This window comes from Bubalus bubalis, chromosome 22, assembly GCF_019923935.1.
Source record: "Bubalus bubalis isolate 160015118507 breed Murrah chromosome 22, NDDB_SH_1, whole genome shotgun sequence".
NCBI lineage: Eukaryota > Metazoa > Chordata > Mammalia > Artiodactyla > Bovidae > Bubalus > Bubalus bubalis.
The window spans coordinates 13,110,739-13,125,840 of NC_059178.1; the positions used below are offsets into that span (position 1 = coordinate 13,110,739).

The window sequence follows — 15,102 nt, forward strand, 5'->3', positions numbered from 1 at the left end:
CCATGTTAACTCTCTGTTACATCCTTCCCTCTCCTTCTCCTCCACACCTGTGTCTATAATTCTGTTCTCTATGTCTGTCTCCTTTGCTGCCCTGCAAATAGAAGGAATGTAGTTTTGCATCTACCTTTCATGTTTGCTTCTCTCTTTCTCAAGGCAAAGGCACTTTTGCTTCTGAGTTTCCTGGGTTCATTTTTTCAAAACATGTCTGCCTTCATTGGGCTTTCTTGCCCACATAGGGCTTTATACATTAATATATTTAATTTACTACTTTGATTATCAGCCTTCTATATTTGTTAAATATATACTGGTGTTTAAATGATTAGAGCTTTTAATGGGGATTGTGCCTTGCATGTGTTAGTTTTGTTAATGTTAGGCTTTGTCTTTGTGGTCCCAACTGTGCCAAATGTAGTTCTGTTAGTGAATTGCGTTCCTTTCCAGGAAGTTCTGTCAACATTAATGGAGTGAATGTTTATCCCCACTGAGCCTGAGAGCATAGTCCAGCCATTACCTGCAAACCCAAAACTTTGTTTTGCGTTATGTGAGAAGAATTAGGGAAATGTTGTGCTTTGTTTAATATAATATCATTTTTATTTTAATATAAAAGCATTTATTCATGATTTACCATTGAGAAGATTGATGTGCTTGAGAGATACAGTGTACACTTTTGGTCACCCTTGCTGTACTCCCTACTCACATCCATGCTTGAGAACCATAGTTTTGTTGTACATCCCACATGGCTTCATGTCAAGTCAGGGCAGGTGACACTCCTTAATCACGGCCACTTTATCACGATGGTTGTCTCACTGAAGGAGCCGTCCGTGAGGGCGGGTAGTTGATGGTTCTGTGTGTTGACAGACTGTCCTTTTCCTTTATTTGCTTAGCAGTTCAGGAGATTATAATGCTCTTTTGTTCTTTTCATTTGCAGCTGAGCTGCTGTTTGTCCACCAGCTTAAGTCCAGTGGACATCTTCTTAAGGTTAAAGACTTTCTGTTTTTGGCATATGTAAAATTATTTTCATCTTAGCTTTAGGTTGTTCGTTTGAGACTCCTTATCACTACTGTAAGTCTTAGTGACATTGATATTTTCTGTCAGTGTCTTTTTACAGTTTATAAAGGTATGATACAATTAAATGATTGCACAGACACTATTGAATGGAAAAAAATGGAACCTCACTGTACGGTAGCTGAAAATATTCATTGATTAGCCAGTGTATGAATATTTGACTTAGTTGTGTGAAAGACTGTTCAAGAATAGATAAATATACAATGGTAAGGATTCTTTGAAGGTTAAATTGACAAATGTAGAGGACTGTCTGCAAACAACTGAACAAATCATCTGAGGCCTTTTAGGGTTGTTGGGTTATTGTAGCATACTGCATTTTTTTGTTTATCCCAATTCACTGCAATATTGCCATCATCAGATGGGTATTACTGCCATATTCAGTGAGGCTGTCTTTATGAGGGTTAAGTGACTCTCAGTATGCTTTCAGTCTATAATTGAAATATGTGAAGATTTAATATTTGAACATTTTCCTGTGGGCTCTGTATGAAGTGGTAGTAGATTGTTTGCTGGAGGGAATTTGTATCATTATGCAAAGATAGCTCTTTCCATGATTCCATGCTTTCAGGAATAAAGGGACAAAACCAGCCCTAGGCAAAACTGTGAAGTACTACAAAATTGTCTGCATTCTCCCTTTGCTTTCAGTGCAAGTTTTTCTTTCCTCAGTGTCGGTATTATGTCCTGTTCTTGCTGACACAATAACTGATATTTTATATTTTGTATGCATAAAGTCAATATTTTAAGTCCTTGGGGACCTAAATCTGTTGCTGGTTTCTTTAAGCATTTACAGTGGCTTGTTTCCTTAAGTCTTTGATAATGCTGACTGTGAACTTCTATTTGTTTGATCTTAATCTAAGGCCCCAAGTAAGAGAGGGATTTGCATTTGCTTCTAAAGGGACCCAGAGACCGCAGCACCGACCACTTTAGTCTCCCTTAGCAGTTCTTGGCTTAATGGGGCTGTCAAGTTCAGTGTCCCAGTGGCCAGGCTGAAGGCTTAGGTCTCCCAGTAGCTGGCTTCATCCTCAGGGACACCCTGTCCTTAAGAGTTTGCTTCTTGCTCAGTGTTTTACTTCAGATTCAAGCCACAGAGTGTTCACTTGTGGTTATTCTTTTTGGTTATGGTGCTGGGGTCCTTGGGAGATTTCCTTTACTTTCTGGAAGCCCATTAGTGCACTGAAGAGTTTATTTTAGCCAAGAACTCATTATTTTTGTACAGGAGGGCTCTTTGGAGTAACCACTCCACAGTACTGCTGCCAGTGGAAGGCAATTATAGTTTCTTACAAAGTTTAAAACGAATTTTTCAAATGAAGGAAGATATTGGATATTGAGAGACTGAAGATAGAAGCAAAAAAGAGGCAGCCTTGGCAGGGAGAGCTGGGTAGAGCAGGGGCTGTGGGCTTGAGGGGCCTGAGAACCAGTTAGCACAGCTCTGTGCAGATTAGAAAAGAGACTTGTCAAGTCCAGGTAAAAGGCTTGCTTGAGTACGTTTTATTGGCACAGAGTAGTTCAATATATATATGTTAAAATTTTTTTTTCATTTATTATTTTTTATTGGCATCTAATTGCTCTACAATATTGTGTCAGTTTCTGCTGTACAACAAAGTGAATCAGCTATATGTGTACATATGTCCCCTCCCTCTTGAGCCTTCCTCCCTTCCCCCATATTTATTTTTTAAAATTATTTATTTTGTAGGACTTGCTCTCAAGCATAGTGGATTAAATATACATGATCATCTTTGCTCTCTCCTGAAACCCCCAGAAAAGATAAGTAAAGGAATTTTGAACAAGTTATAAATTTATTAGGTTAAAGACAAAGAGGGGGAGACAGTGTTAATCACAGTTTGCAAGTTGGAAAACTGAGTGATGCTGAGCTAAACTGACCACTGAAAGCTGGGAGCTAAATGCCTTCAGGGTTGGAGAATTCTGGAAATAAGCCAGTTCTTGCCACAGAACTCTGGAGAGGTTTAGGAATTGGAAGTGCCAGGTGTCTCCAAAGGCAGACAAGCAAGGGGATTGACTGGAAGGTCTCTACTCTTGTGACGTGCTTCGTGGGACCACCCCTTTCCCAGTTTAATACTGAAATCTGTTCTCTATAGAGGCTGGACCAGCGGGGCCTCCCTGTATAAGTTCTCGGACACGGTGGAGGCAGTGGTGTAGGGAGAACAGGGTTGGGAGAAGAGGCTACATGTAAGAGTAAGGCGTCTTGACTTGGCTTCTAGAATGCTGACACTGGGGTTTTACCCACCCCACTTCCTTTCCTGCCATAAGTGGATACTCTTCTGAATAAATGAACCAAAAAACAGGGAAAGACTCAGAGAAACTGACATTTGGGTGCCCTTCTGTGAAGCATCTCAGAGCCCTCTGCTGGCAGCCCCCGCGTGGCAGGCTGTGCCTCTGCACCTGGAGCTTTTGGCAGTGGGAGCCAAGGATCCCATACAGGTGAGAAAACTTACGATTTGTGAGAGACCAAAACGAACAAGAAAAAATTATATGAGATGGAAATTTACGGAAAAAAAGTCTGTAATCACACCTCTGGAACACAACCACTTTCCTTCACATTCACGTCTGGCTTAAAACTGTTTTGAAGCTCTTTGGAATTACCTTCCAAATCTGAGGTGTGTTTGGAGGTGCTTAGGCTCCCACGATGGCGGCCTTTACTGCTCTTTTTCCGTTTGCTCTGGTCCCTTACACCTGGGGCCGATAAACCAGAAATTGTGTTGGGGGCACACAGTTGTGTTGAGTGATATGTATTTTATTTTTGTTTTAACATAAAACTTCATAGTTTAATCTCATTAGTTATGGATAAATAATACAAAAAAACCCCCACAATAGTTGAAAAATGTGGCTCAGAGAAAAAAGAAAGTGTAGATTTAGCATAGATTTATTCTTTTAAAATATTCAGCTTATAAGATTTATAATCTGACTTTTCAGAAAAATAAAGTGTTTCTAGGAATTCTTGACTTGTTTTTGGTCATATAATAGGTGAGAGTGTGATTCATGGTATTTCTTTCTCTCCCCTTCTTTTATGTAATCGGTGGAATAGAATGAATTAAATTTTACTAACAGCACATTTTATGATGAAATCTCATAGACTGTATTATCCTTGAGGGTAAACAGAAGCATTTCTGTTTGACCACAGTAATAGCACTCAACCAGAATTATTGCAGATTTTATTGGAATGGGTAGGACACAGGTTTATAAATATTGTAATGCATGGAAATGTAGACCAGTTTTATTTTTAGAGAACAGTGAATCCATTTGCTTTTCCTTAACTGATTTATGGAGGCATGTTTGATTTTGCTAATTAGAAGCTTAAGTATGATTTTTAACACTTTAGGATAATGCCAGTATTAGCTTTACAACTAAAATAGACAGTAACCTAGACCCGCAGAAAAACCATGATTTTTCTGAGTATGAGTTTGTAATAAGTGTAATCTAGCTATGTGTCTTCATTTTAAGAGTCTTTTGCTCTGAACTTTCAAGTCCTCTTTGGAGTGCGGCTCTGTTAATTCTCAAGTTTTAAGTACCTGTATTAGCACAGTGTTGGGCAGCATTGAGAAACTGACAGTTTGACTTTTAAATTAATTAATTAATTTATTTTCGGCTGTGCTGAGTCTTCGTTGCTGCATGGACTTTTCTCTAGTTGCAGAGAGTGGGGGCTACTCTTTAGTCTCGGTGCAGAGGCTTCTCACTGCAGTGGCTTCCCTTGTTGCGGACTCCAGGGCACATGGCTTCAGTTGTTGTGGCACGTGGGCTCAGCAGTTGTGGCTCATGGACTCCAGAGCACAGGCTTAATAGCTGTGGTGTATCTTCCCGGATCAGGGATTGAACCGGTGTCTCCTGCATTGGCAGCAGATTCTTTACCACTGAGTCACCAGGGAAGCCCTAGTTTGACTTTCTGAATGTAAAGAAAACAGCAGCCATTTGCTCTCTGTCTTTTAATATTCCTTTCAGTAACAACGTGTAACCTGATTTAAGTGACCCGTATGTTTCTTTTTTCTGGTTGCTGCTTAGTTTTCTATCAGTGATATTTTTTCCCCTTCCTTGAGTAAGTGCTGTAAAAATTTTTCTTTTCTCCCTTTCTTCCACACCTGCCATCCTTCTGACTCTGATGGGAGGCATTTTATCATGACAATGTTTTATCATCTCTGGTTCTCTCCCTAAGGTCAAAATGAGACAGTTGAGTCTTCTGTATGATACCGAATGGGTGCCAAACAGAAAGCACTAACAGGGACCAACCACAGCTTAGTTTCAGGTATAGATTATTAGAGCTGTGAAGTGACGTGAAAGTCTCTCAGTCGTGTCCAACTCTTTGCTACCCCATGGAATTTTCCTGACCAGAATACTGGAGTGGGTAGCCGTTCCCTTCTCAAGGGATCTTCCCAACCCGGGGATCGAACCCAGGTCTCCCACACTGCAGGAGGGTTCTTTATCAGCTGAGCCACAAAGGAAGCCCATTAGAGCTGTGAGTGACCAGAAATCTTGTCTTTCTCTATCTTTGCTTTCTCGTGTTTGTGCCTCCCTCTGCTGATACTCCTAGGGACTACTGAAGTGGCGTTTGGGCTTTAAAGTGGGAGAACCTCAAGGATGGGGTGAGGTTTCAGTGGCCTTGTTCTGCAAAATATTCTTAATAAAAGATTGTATTTATTCATTGTTTGAGATATTTAAGTCAAGGACTTGAGTATGTATTGATGGCTGTGTAGGATATCACCTTGATGTGTAAAATGATCTGTGGTATTTGCAGTCTCTTCCTTAATGTGGCTCAGAATACTCACCAGGGATTTGTAGGGTCTTCAGTGACACTTGGATTGGTTGACTGGATTTTTTTTTCTAGCTTTGTATAGAAATGGGTCTTTAAAAGTAATTTGTAAATTCCACCCCCACCCTCCCTTTGGAAGTCTGAATTTAGGTTAAATCTGAACTCTGCCACTTATTGTAGGTAAATAGCCTCTTTGAGCCTTGATCTGTGAAATGATGATGATACCTACTCCTTAAGAGTTATTGTTAGGATTAATGTGGGCTAGAGAGAATGGAATGTTTATGATTTAAAGTATTAAAATATTTGGCTGGAGCTATAGAGGCAATTTAAAACTCTTTAAGAGATTTAAAAAAGCACACACACAACTCTGGTTTGTAAAACTTCACAATACAGTAAACACATTCAAATCTCTGCAAAGTCCTTTACTTAGAGGACATCAATTTACTTTGTCATGGACCTGCAAACTGTAAGAAATGCATGAATGTGTTACTGTAATTTTTGGCAGGTGAGTTTTATATTTACTTGCTTTTAATTGAAACTAAGGAAGATGTTTGGCCTCATATGGAAGCTGAGTGATAAATGATGCGTGGAAAATAAGGCAGTATGAGTGACTTGCTTAATGTAAAGCCTGATAAGCAGTCAAATCTTATCATTCTTCACTTGCCTTGCAATTATTTGCTTCTAGAGTAACCCCAGAAATAAGAATATAGTATTATACAAGAATGTTTTTGTTTTAGTAAATGGAAATTGTCAGAAATTTCACTTGGAATTTGCTTATTCTTATCTTTAGTTTTGTTAGAACTTTGGCCTTGAAATGCTATGTTTTACTTGTATGAGATGGATTTATCAACATTATTTTCATTAGGATTACATTGATAACGAAGCTGTGAATGTACTCCTTAGTTAACTGGCTGTTAACTTGACTGAAGTCATGATTTGGATAGCACATGGATCCAAAGAGAGGTCTTTGTCACCATTTTAAAATTTGAAATTTAGATGTGTTTACATTCCTGGAGGGAAAAAAAAAATCCAATTAGGTGCCATCTGTGGGTCCTGAGCACTTGTTCCCTCACCTCTGTAATTAAAAAACTTGTGCAGGCTGCTTGGCTAAACCAGGGGTATGTTAGTAAACTGGTCAACTTATTTGGTCTAAAATGTTCTTTAGGAAATCAGTGAGTGATTCTGAAGGTTACTGGGTCTGGGTCACCACGTTCTCTAGGGTAAGGCATGGAATGACAGTTCAGCAAATACATACTGAGTATATATTATTAATACTTGCCACAAACCACTTGTTGGAATAGGTTATTAACTCGCATGGGTCATGTTGGACAGCTCTGGAGGAGAAAGATTGAGTTGGCTCTGACTTTCTTCCACTTGTTGAGCTAAGTGGTAGTGACCTACTGCTTCTAGAGTGAGACTTAACGTGGTTATTGAACTTGAGTCTTGCTGTGTATTCTTTTTAGCATTGATTGATGTCTTCAGTATGATTTAATATTCTCTTCAAGCTTTGCACTGACCTCTCAGAGGGCTGCTGTGCCAGTTACTTCTATTTATGGCAAGGCAGGAAGGAATTTCTTCAAACTGAATACCAGGTGATATTGTGGTCTAGAAAAAAGAATTGCTAAACTTCTCTTTGAGATGCCAAGTGCTTTGATGTTTTAGAAGCAACTGCTAAATTTGGACTTGGACACCTGTATTCAGTTCAGTGAACATGTATTGAGTGTACATTATGTGCCAAACTCTTCGTCTGTTTCTCTTTTTCCCGTAAGAGGGTCAAACTCCAGTGCATGTATATGTGCTTGCAAAGTTGCTTCACTTGTGTCCGACTCTTTGCGACCCTTCGGACTGTAGCCCACCAACCAAGTTTCTTTGTCCATGGGATTCTCCAGGAATACTGGAGTGGGTTGCTATGCCCTCCTCCAGGGGATCTTCCTGACCCAGGGATTGAACCCTTGTCTCTGGCATCTGCCTGCACTGACAGGCAGGTTCTTTACCACTAGTGCCACCTGGGAAGCCCCAAAGTCCAATAGGGGCCTGCAGGGGCCTGCTTTACTTGTAGTCAAAAGCTCTGGGATAATGCAGCCAGCATTTACAATAACAGACTGATGCACAAGGCATAGATGCTGTGCAGATGATTGTTTTAATTTAGGGTGAGCAAGAGAGTTGGGTGTGTGCCAGTGTTGAAGGGTATTCTGAGGAAGTGGATACTGGGAGTGAAATGAAAAAGTAGTGGGTTAGAAAGAAGTCATAGAAACTGAGGGAAGAAAGAATTTCGTAGATATAGGTGTCAGTACTGGAAAATCTCATGGATGGAGGAGCCTGATAGGCTGCAGTCCATGGGGTCGCTAAGAGTTGGACACGACTAAGCGACTTCACTTTCACTTTTCACTTTCATGCATTGGAGAAGGAAATGGCAACCCACTCCAGTGTTCTTGCCTGGAGAATCCCAGGGACAGGGGAGCCTGGTGGGCTGCCGTCTATGGGGTCACACAGAGTCGGACACAACTGAAGTGACTTAGCAGCAGCAGCAGCAGCGTCCAAAGCTGGGAGCCACATGTGATCCTGATGGACTTCATAAGTTAGAAAGTCACTTAGGTTTGAGAAGTTTGGGACATAGGAGCATTTCTGTTGCAAGAGTAGTTTGCAACCAACCTTTGCTGCTTACTTTGTGACTTGGGAAAGCCATTTTGACTTTGGCTCTTTGTAAAGAGGTGTTTAGACTCTCAGTGGGTTCCAATCTATAATCAGTGGGGCTCCATGAGTTCAGAGAAGGCACTTCTGGGTCTGCAAGGAGATCAAGGTTAAGGTCAGATTTTCATTGGGCAAAGAAGTGCAGGTAGTCTATTTCTGATTTAAAACAGCTGGAGCAGCTTGAGTTTTTATTTTATATACTTTGACTTCAGTATAACTTTTATTTGAAAAGACATAGTACAGTATAAGAAATTTGAAAACCGCTGGTCTATTGAAGTCATAGTTGCCTTCAGACATTAAAACCAATATAATTAATAGCTGGCATTCAAAATTCCTCTACTAGATGAAGATTATAATAGATGTTAACTTGCTCAGCGTATAGATTTTATTCAGAGGGCAACTTAGTATCTGAGTTTCTGTAATAATGATTATTCTCATTAGAAATGAAAACTGAACTTCCAAACAACTGAATTCTACTTTATACTTTGTTAAAAAAATTTTTTTATATGTCTCACCAGGTTCTGACTCAGAAGATCTTTTGGAAGAATTGCTCTGCTGTTTGATGCAGTTAATCACTGATATTCCACTCTTGTAAGTTCTGGCTAAGCCAGGATTACTTTTTTCTTCTTAGTGTATTGAAGATGCTAATTGATCGTGTTGAAGAGTTTGTGGGTTGTAGTACTTTCATGTATCACTTTTATGTATGCCTCCGTGTACATCCATGGGCTTCTTGCTGTCTTGCGTGATAATAGTTAGACTTTGGTGACCCGTCATCAACACACGAATTTTATGTTGTTGAGGGGAAAATAAACTCTTTAGCAACGTGAAGCATATTATAAGCACAGAATTAATCTATTAATTCTAGGGTTAATTAAATTTAATTAATCTAGAGTTTGAGAGAAAAGCAGTATGAATCTGATACATACATGGTAGATATAGCTCTTTGTCCATCCATTATTTATTCTTCCCTTCTTCCTTGCTTCTGGATTTTATATCTGGCCTCTTTTGGAGAGGTTGGATTTCTATTTCTAGCTTCTCTTGAAGCTGGATGTGGTCAGTGAGATGTAGGGGGAAGTCCTCCAGTGAAACTTACAGGCACAGCTCTTTACGGGGACCTGACTCACCTAAGAGACATATTTATATTTTCATCTGTGAGAGCCCACTGTCCTATTCACCAGAGTGTGGGCAAGATCTCCTTAGAGTTGTGTTGGACATCTTGGCACCATGAACTAAGAGACTTACAGCAAAGTCTGCTTTGAGGGCATTGAGCTGCTGAACCAAAGTTCAACCACTACCTCTACTACTACAAAGATCTACCACTACCCCCTTCCTGCCCCCACCCCTGGAGTTCTCATGTAAGAAAAATAGACCTTGTTTACACTGTTATAACTAGATTTCTGTTACTACAGCTGAATGCAGTTCCTGTATAATTCAAAATGTTTGTTACTTTTAAAACAGTTATTCTCAACCTTATTTGTCTCTCAGAGGAGCCTTTTTAGAATTTTTTTTTTTCTGAATTGCCTCCCCAGAGTCCTAATGAAATTTGAATACTACAGATACACTGAATATGTTTATATGCTATGACTTTCTGGAAGGCCATATATCATTATAATATCTGTGAAGTTTTTCACCCCTGGACAAACCAATTTTCACCCACTGGAGGGTGATCTCTCACACCTACTATTGAGAATGCATATTTTACTATTTAAAAAAATTTGTTTATTTTTGGCCACATCACATGGCAGGTGGGATCTTAGTTTCCTGACCAGGGATCTAACCCATGCTCCTTGCAGTGGAAGTACAACATCCTAGCCACGGGACAAATGGGGAATTCTCGAGAATGCACATTTTAGAGGAGTTATTTTTTGAAATGAAAAAGTAGGTTTTAAGATTTATCATCACAAAATCTCAGTCTGTTTGGAGATATTGTTGGAAATAAGCCCCTTGCCTGTGGCCCAAAAGGAAAGATGGGTATTTGTGAGAAAACAGGCCTCTGTTGTGCATGAGCGCAGCATTCAGAATTGTATTGTGACAGTTGCTCAGTTGTGTCCAACTCTTTGCGACCCCATGGACTATACAGTCCATGGAATTCTCCAAGCCAGAATACTGGAGTGGGTAGCCTTTTCCTTCTCCAGCGGATCTACCCACCCAAGGGATTGAACCCAGGTCTCCCACATTGCAGGTGGATTCTTTACTAGCTGAGCCACAAGAGAAACCCTTGTATTATAGGTTTATTGTATTATAGACTTAGACCTGAGAACCACCAAACCCTGTTGTGACCTGGTCTGGTCACGTGCAGTCTGGAAGGTAGGGCTGAGAGAACTGAGTTATCACCGACAGGGAAAGGGCATGGAGAAGGTGTCCCAGGTAGTGGAACTCTTATGACAGACACAGTTCTTTACATGCCTGGTATCCTTTCTCACCTTCTTCTCCAATATTGTTGGGGTAAGTGTGTGCCCAGCTTAGTTTACAGGCTCTTTGGGAACTAAATGTGGCTCCATGACAGTTTGGGCCAGTTACACGTAAGCAGAAGTCAGGAGCTTGCAGAGCATGTATCTTCAGCTCATTGCCCTTGGCCCTTCTCTTCCTACCTGGATGTGGAGGCAGTGCTCTGGCCTTCTTGAATCTGGGCTGATGGGTGCCACACAGAAAGAACAGTGTCCCAGGAGCGTGGGGTGTTGGTAATGTTGTGGAAGGACTACACAAGCCCTTGATGGCTTATCTTTGATTTTCTTCTTATGTTAAAAGAGCAAACAGTTACTTTGGTTAAGCCACTGTGGTTAGCTTTCTGTTACATATGGTCAGGTGTGGGAGGGGACATATTGCTTGTTGTCAGTTGTTTAGTTGCTAAGTCGGATCTGATTGTTTAGCGACTCCATGGACTGTAACCTGCCAGGCTCCCCTGTCCATGGGGTTTCCTAGGCAAGAATACTGGAGTGGGTTGTCATTTCCTTCTCCAGGGCTCTTCCCGACCCAGGGATGGAACCCACATCTCCTGTGTTGGCAGGCAGATTCTTTACATTTAGCCACCAGGGAAGCCCTGTGTATTGCCTGCCATTTGTTTATTATAGTACGTGTGAGGCTTCTTGTGTTCCTGATGTTAATTTTAAAAACAGCACCACCTCTATTACATTTGTTATTACCAAATACCAGCAATTTCATATATATCCTAAATAAGTTCCTTGTTTTTGTTACTGTTGTTGATAAAATGTTGTGGTAAAGTTAAGGGGGATGGAAATGATAAATCCCCTTAGATAGTAAATAAGCCGTGAATACAGTGTAGAGACCAGCCACTTAAACACTTGGAGAGCAAGTAGACAGTGTTGTAATATATCAAACATTTCAGTGTTTTAATGTGTTTATACTTTTTAAATGAACTGAAAATGCACAGACAACCAGATGTCTTGTATTATGTACACTCAGCTTTAACCAGCTGCTGAAACAATTTCTTATGATTTAATGTTCTTGGAACTCCATCCTACAAGAAGGTTTGTCTTGGTAACAGTTTCCATGTGAAACCAAACTCCTCTTCAGATGTTTCATCTATAACCATATGGATCAGCTTATAATTTAAGGAGTCATATTAACCTATGAAAACTGGCGATGCTTTGACACACCTGACTATCATCTGTCTTGCTATAAACATTGAAGTTTAATGTGCTGCCTTAGTGGCTGAATAGCAAGAGGTATCTAATTTTAATGGCCTTCGTGGGTAATTCAAAACTTTTCTAGCTTAAACATTTGAGACTCTGAAATCATTCTGTTAATATTGAATGCAAGTGATTACCAAGAACTAGAGTGATTACAAGAATTTAGAAATCTGTAAATTTAATTTAACTGATTCTTCATCATTAGGAGAACAGGATCAACTGTGGTAAACTCCTAGAATTTCTAAGAATTCATCTGTAATGAAAAAATTTTTTAAGTTGTAAGTGGATTCTGCTTCTCAGTTTGGATTTGTTGATAAAATATTAGTTCAATGAGGTGTTAATCTTCAGTGTCAGATTAAAATTGCACACCTTCTGGGAATCCTTCCTTATTAACCCCATACCTCTCAGCTTTTATAAATATATTTAAAAGAAAGATTAAGTCACACATGGTCTTGTGACTTGACATTTTTCAGTGTGTATTGGGTTGATCCACTAGAATTAAAGTGTCTTTCAAAAGTAAAACTTTGTCTTTTTACTGTTGTATCTTCTTGATCTCAAGGAGTTGAATGGGAGAGGAATAAGATATGATAAAAGTATGTCTCTTAAGATACTAATGGAGAGTGAAATGGAACATGGTTGGCAGGCTAGAGTTGAAAGCACTACACTTAGAATTTGGGACACTGGTAGAGGTCTTCCAGTTTTACCATGGAGGCTGGATGGAGACCCCACGACAGTACCCAGTGATGTTTAGGTGGGGCCCTAGCAGCATAAGCAGCAATGTTGGATGGGCCCAGTACTTGATGCTTCGAGGACTGCTTAGGATGCTTTTCTTATTATGAAAGAGAGTTTATTTTGAGAGCTTGAGCAGGGTTTCTTTCCTTTTCTGTTTGCTGCTGTTTCTGTCAAAGCTTGCTCTCTCAGCTGTTTACAGTGAGGCTGTTGTTGAGAACAGACTCTGCTCCTTTTCTCTGGGCCCCAATCTGGACGGTCCTAGGAGGTCTGCTCAAAGCGGGCCTTGCTGTGAGCTCCGGCCCCTTCCTCTGAGATCCATTTATGTGTCTTCTCCTTTGTTAACCTGTGAACTCAATAAGGAGGAAGGACCAGGGCTCCTTAATTCTCAGCCTGGCCCTGATGGGCAGATATTTTAATTCTGTAATCTAAGAAACTTTATCTAGTTTTGTCGTAAGTTATATATTGATAAAGATGTGATATTCATAACCAGTTGCCTTCACTGCCTTTTCTGGGGGAGTGTGTGTGTGTGTGTGAGATGGGACTTAGTCTGCTGCTCAAGTGCAGGAGGTACCTGGTATCATCTACTGGCCTTGTCCGTGTTACTCGTTCTGCTTCAGTCACGCTGGTGTTCTTGCTAATTTGGAACTTATTTGCCAACCCACTCCTGTCTTTAAGGCCTGTGACCTTCCTTCTCCTGCCTTGAATATCTTCCCTCAGACATCTGCATGGCTCATGTCCTGTCCTCCTTCAAGCTTCCTTCCTTGTGCTCAAAGTTCGACTTCTTGGAAACAGTTGCTCTGCCTGCCCTAAAATAGCACCCCTTCATAGTCTGTCCTTTCATCATGCTTTATTTTTTTGTCCATATGCTTATCACTACTTTTCATATTATTATTTCATGTTTTTTTGTTTCTCAAATAGAATGAAAGCAATGTGAAAACAAGGGCTCTTCCTGTGCCAGCACTTTGTTTTGCTCACTTCTGTCCCCTTAGTATTGAGGTTAGCCTGGCATGTGGAGGACTCAAAAAATAATTGTTGAATGAGTAAGTCCCGGGGGCACAACCTATTCAGTGTGCTTAAATGTTTTGTTTGTTGCTCATCATGTGGTCTATATGGAAACAGGGTACTGTGCTAAGGGATAGTCTATTGCAGATAGAGTGGCTCAAAGCCCCTTGCAGTTGGTGAAAAAAGTGAAAGTGTTTGTCACTCAGTCATGTCTGACTCTGGTACATTGTATTACAAACACTAGGTGTCTTATAGACGTTAGCAGTGTGGAGGGGCAGCCAGAAACTGAAACACTGAGAAATCATACCTCACAACATTTAAGGAAATGGTAGATTGTTGTTGTTCAGTTGCTAGTGTTGTGTCCGAATCTTTGTGACCCCATAGAATGCAGCACGCCTGGCCTCCCTGTCCTTCACTGTCTCCCAGAGTTTGCTCAAACCCATGTCCATTGAGTCAGTGATGCCATCCAACCATCTTGTCCTCTGTCGCCCCTTTCTCCTCTTGCGCTCAATCTTTCCCAGCATCAAGGTCTTTTCTAATGAGTCAGCTCTTTGCATTGGGTGGCCAAAGTATTGGAGCTCAGATAATTAGCTATAAATGCTGACTAGTCTGGGGCCATTTAGTTTAGGGAAAATCAGTATTATATCTCAGTAATACTCTTGCCTGGCAAATCCCATGGACGGAGGAGCCTGGTAGGCTGCAGTCCATGGGGTTGCTAGGAGTTGGACACGGCTGAGCGACTTCACTTTCACTTTTCACTTTCATGCATTGGAGAAGGAAATGGCAACCCACTCCAGTGTTCTTGCCTGGAGAACCCAGGGACAGCGGAGCCTGGTGGGCTGCCGTCTATGGGGTCGCACAGAGTCGGACACGACTGAAGCAACTTAGCAGCAGCAGTCCTTAGATTATCCCTTCACAGTGTAATAATTTCTTTTTCATTAAGTTAATCTGCAAAAATATAGATATTATGAATATACTTTGCTATGTCTGTTTACTGTGTTAGACCCTGAGCAAAGAAAGACATGACTTTGGAAGAGCTTAGAGATGGATGGATGCATAGAAAGCCCACTGAGAGGAACAGTTGATACATGCTGCAGTCATTTGGGGCTGTAGTGATGAGCTGTGGCCAGACCTTCAAGGAGGCAGAGTGGAACTGCATAGGGACCTTTGGGGTATATATCATGTGTTTGGGGAATACAAGTAGATTCA

General features: G+C 40.7%; 1 protein-coding gene across 6 annotated transcripts in view; it reads left to right on the forward strand.

Moving 5' to 3' along the window:
* Positions 1–15,102, forward strand: part of DYM (dymeclin) — a 399,581-nt gene that overhangs the window by 64,425 nt on the left and 320,054 nt on the right. For all 6 annotated transcript variants that reach the window (XM_045164045.1, XM_044934602.1, XM_006075242.3 and 3 more), the window contains one exon: positions 9,028–9,100. In XM_045164045.1, coding sequence (XP_045019980.1) covers positions 9,028–9,100 — 73 coding nt within the window. The remainder of the gene's footprint in view (positions 1–9,027; positions 9,101–15,102) is intronic.